This window comes from Kryptolebias marmoratus, linkage group LG21 (genome assembly GCF_001649575.2).
Source record: "Kryptolebias marmoratus isolate JLee-2015 linkage group LG21, ASM164957v2, whole genome shotgun sequence".
Taxonomy (NCBI): Eukaryota; Metazoa; Chordata; class Actinopteri; order Cyprinodontiformes; family Rivulidae; genus Kryptolebias; species Kryptolebias marmoratus.
This window is the reverse complement of record NC_051450.1, coordinates 21412680-21415782: the sequence shown is the minus strand read 5'-3', so window position 1 is coordinate 21415782 and position 3103 is coordinate 21412680. Positions and strand designations below refer to the sequence as shown.

The following is a 3103-nucleotide window of genomic DNA, read 5'->3' as shown; positions in this document are numbered from 1 at the left end:
CCCGGATACGAAGCCCTTAACTACCCGGATACGAAGCCCTTAACTACCCAGGTACGTAGCCTTTACCTACCCAGGTACGTAGCCTTTAACTACCCTGGTACGTAGCCTTTAACTACCCGGATACGAAGCCCTTAACTACCCGGATACGAAGCCTTTAACTACCCGGATACGAAGCCTTTAAATACCCAGGTACGTAGCCCTTAACTACCCGGATACGAAGCCCTTAACTACCCAGGTACGTAGCCTTTAACTACCCAGGTACGTAGCCTTTAACTAACCTGCTACAAAGCCTTTAACTACCCGGATACGAAGCCCTTAACTACCCTGGTATGTAGCCTTTAACTACCCGGATACGAAGCCCTTAACTACCCAGGTACGTAGCCTTTAACTACCCAGGTACGTAGCCTTTAACTCACTTCACAGTTCAGCCGGTTGCCATAGCTACAAGGTACGTACTTTGGAAGTACCTGGTGCGTTTTGGGCTGTAGTATGTGTTGCTACCAAACACAGATTCTGCAGTGTCCCAAAACGATCCCCAAACCTCAGGATGGATCATTAGATCATGAGATAAAACAATTACCGGCTCACGTTGTGCCAGTCTCAATCAGCTGCAGAGGGCGCGCCCTCAGGTGACCTTTAACCTCCTGACACTTATCCACATGCTGTTCAAACCAACACGTTTACGATCTCCCCATGAATCGTTTGAAACCCTGTCCTTACAGCTGAGGGGATTACCAGTGGCTGTTAGCTGCTGCCTCCATGTCTGACCGAGCTGAGCCACGAGCAGCCCTGATGAGCTCCTTATGCACCAGGAGCCGAAAAGCTTTTAATCCACTTTCAGGTCATTCCTCAGTTAATACACATGCTGCTGCAGGAGATAAAGATCTCAAACGCTGCGCTTGCCTCGCTCCTGCCGGGCTATCTGGTTAATTAGAGGGCAGCTGGTGATTAATTTGCTGGATGCTTTAAACTAAAACAGACTTCTTCTACCTGTGAAGGTGTGGTGGTTGCTGCTGAGGTACGAGCCTAATCCCATAGTAAACACTAACTGTAATTCTGAATCTGATGGCAGCAACACATCTTAAAGATGTTCCAGATGTTTCCCTCTGTGCAGCATCAAACCCTCTTCTCCCATGGACCTGAGGAGTGCCTTTCCAGAGGCACTAATGCACCCCCATACCATCAGAGAGGCAGGCTGGATGGTTTGGACCCATCTGTCATCTGATAACAGTTCTTCTCTTTGGTCCAGAGGAGACTTTTTGCAAACTGGGGTCGTAGTTAAAAACCAGGTGCAGGTCTTACCCCTCGGGTCCAGCTTGATCTGGGTTTGCAGGCGTAGATGTGGGGGCCGTAGCTGAGGCAGGGGGCGGAGCTGAGGCAAGGGGCGGAGCTGAGGCAGGGGCCGGAGCTGAGGCGGGGGGCGGAGCTGAGGCAGGAGGCGGTGCGGGGTCTGAAGCTGGAGCTGGGACAAATAAATAAAACAAAACGATAACTATGAAGCTTTTCATGTCGTCATTATTTATCTGACAAATTTTGTTCCATGCAGGAATGCATATCGCCTGACGTCTTTCATGCAAGAGTTTTAATTCAAGATGGCCGCCTCAGCCATCTGCCAAAGGCACGTCTACAAAGATGTGTTAGTGAGGTAGCTGAGAGTCAATTCAAAGTTAATTCATTGGTAACTTCATGTAAATGTAAACAGGCGAAGAAAGACCCTAATGACCCTCAGGAGGGAGATTAATGACTTCAGCTGAATAAACGGAGCGTCTCGTGGACCTTAAAGATCCCGGACGGGACGCCAAACGCTGTCAGCTACATAAACCGAAGTTCGTTTTTATTTTATTTTATACTTTTAGCAAAAAAACATCGTTAAAAGTTACACAAACAACTTTAAAACTGCAGACTGATGAGCTAATTTAGGTTATTAGCAAAAACAAACGGCAGCTACGAGACACAAAAAGTCCCGGGCGGTAAATGTTTAACTTCAGTTTCTAAGGAGGACTTACCCGGTGGTTTCTCCTCTTTCTTGTCTTCATTTTCTTTATCGGCCGACTTCTCCTCCTGCAGAACCAATCAGCAGAATCATACAGCTTGAAACATCTCAAAACCTTTAAATGTTTTTTTTAAGCAGGATCTTACCTTAGCTGGAGCTGGAGCTGGAGCTGGAGCCGGACTCGGACCTGGACCTGGACCCGGGTCAGGAGCTCCTTCTGCGGTCCCGGTTTCCGCTGGCAGCCGGGGGCCTTTGAACAGACCCTTAATCTTGGCAAACATGTTCCAAACGCTAACGGTGCATCCGTTACTCTGCCTGAGAGGACGGCGCCGGCAGCAAAGGAGCTAAATGATCCCTGCTGCTTCACCCCCCCTCATTAGCTGACCCTCCTCCTCCTCCCCACCTGCTGCTCCTCGTGTCCCTGTGACCGGGCCGGGCCTGATGGCATTACTGCATTTAGCTGCACTAATGCTCTCGCTCAGAGAAAAGCCCGCAGCATCACCAACGACACGTAAACCCGCCGCGATCTCATTTAGGACCCGAACGCATCACGAGGCACATAAAGCAGGAAATCATCTGGTCTTAAATCAATCGGATGAAGAAAAACACACCAGTTAGGCCCGTGAAACACAAACTGCACTGTTAATGCATATCGCCCGCCACCTTCCAGGACAGAGATTTCGACAGCATCGTGTGACATCACCCAGCTGTCAGCACGGTGGTGGAGGGCTGATGGTTTGGGCTCCTCACAGTCATCGAGTCGACCCTGATCGCCTGATCCGACAGCTGAAACAATCCTCAACAGGACAGTCGGCCATGTTTTTTCTCTTATTTACACGTTTCACCCGACTCATCCGTTCAGCGGCCATGTTTTAACCTCCAGTCGCTCCGTTTGTGATTGCAACTATTAACGCAAAATCAAGCAAACCCCGCAAAATCGCAACTTTGCCCAAAACATCGCACCTTTAACCCAATATTTATTGTTTCTAAAGTGATTCTCCACCGTTTCTGCGGTCTAGTCTCTTCTTTGTGGGTTTGTGTAGTGTGGAATACAAAATAACCCCAAATAACTCAGGAAGAAGACACGTGACGTCACTTCCTGTTAACATC

General features: G+C 48.9%; 1 protein-coding gene across 2 annotated transcripts in view; it reads right to left on the bottom strand.

The window, feature by feature from the left end:
• Positions 1–3011, bottom strand: part of LOC108245435 (cyclic nucleotide-gated cation channel beta-3) — an 11632-nt gene extending 8621 nt beyond the window's left edge. For both annotated transcript variants that reach the window (XM_017432343.3, XM_017432342.3), the window contains exons 1-3: positions 2140–3011; positions 2007–2061; positions 1303–1462 (exon numbers count right to left, since the gene is read on the bottom strand). In XM_017432343.3, coding sequence (XP_017287832.1) covers positions 1303–1462; positions 2007–2061; positions 2140–2274 — 350 coding nt within the window. In that variant the 5' untranslated portion in view covers positions 2275–3011. The remainder of the gene's footprint in view (positions 1–1302; positions 1463–2006; positions 2062–2139) is intronic.
• Between the last annotated feature and the right edge of the window lie 92 nt (positions 3012–3103).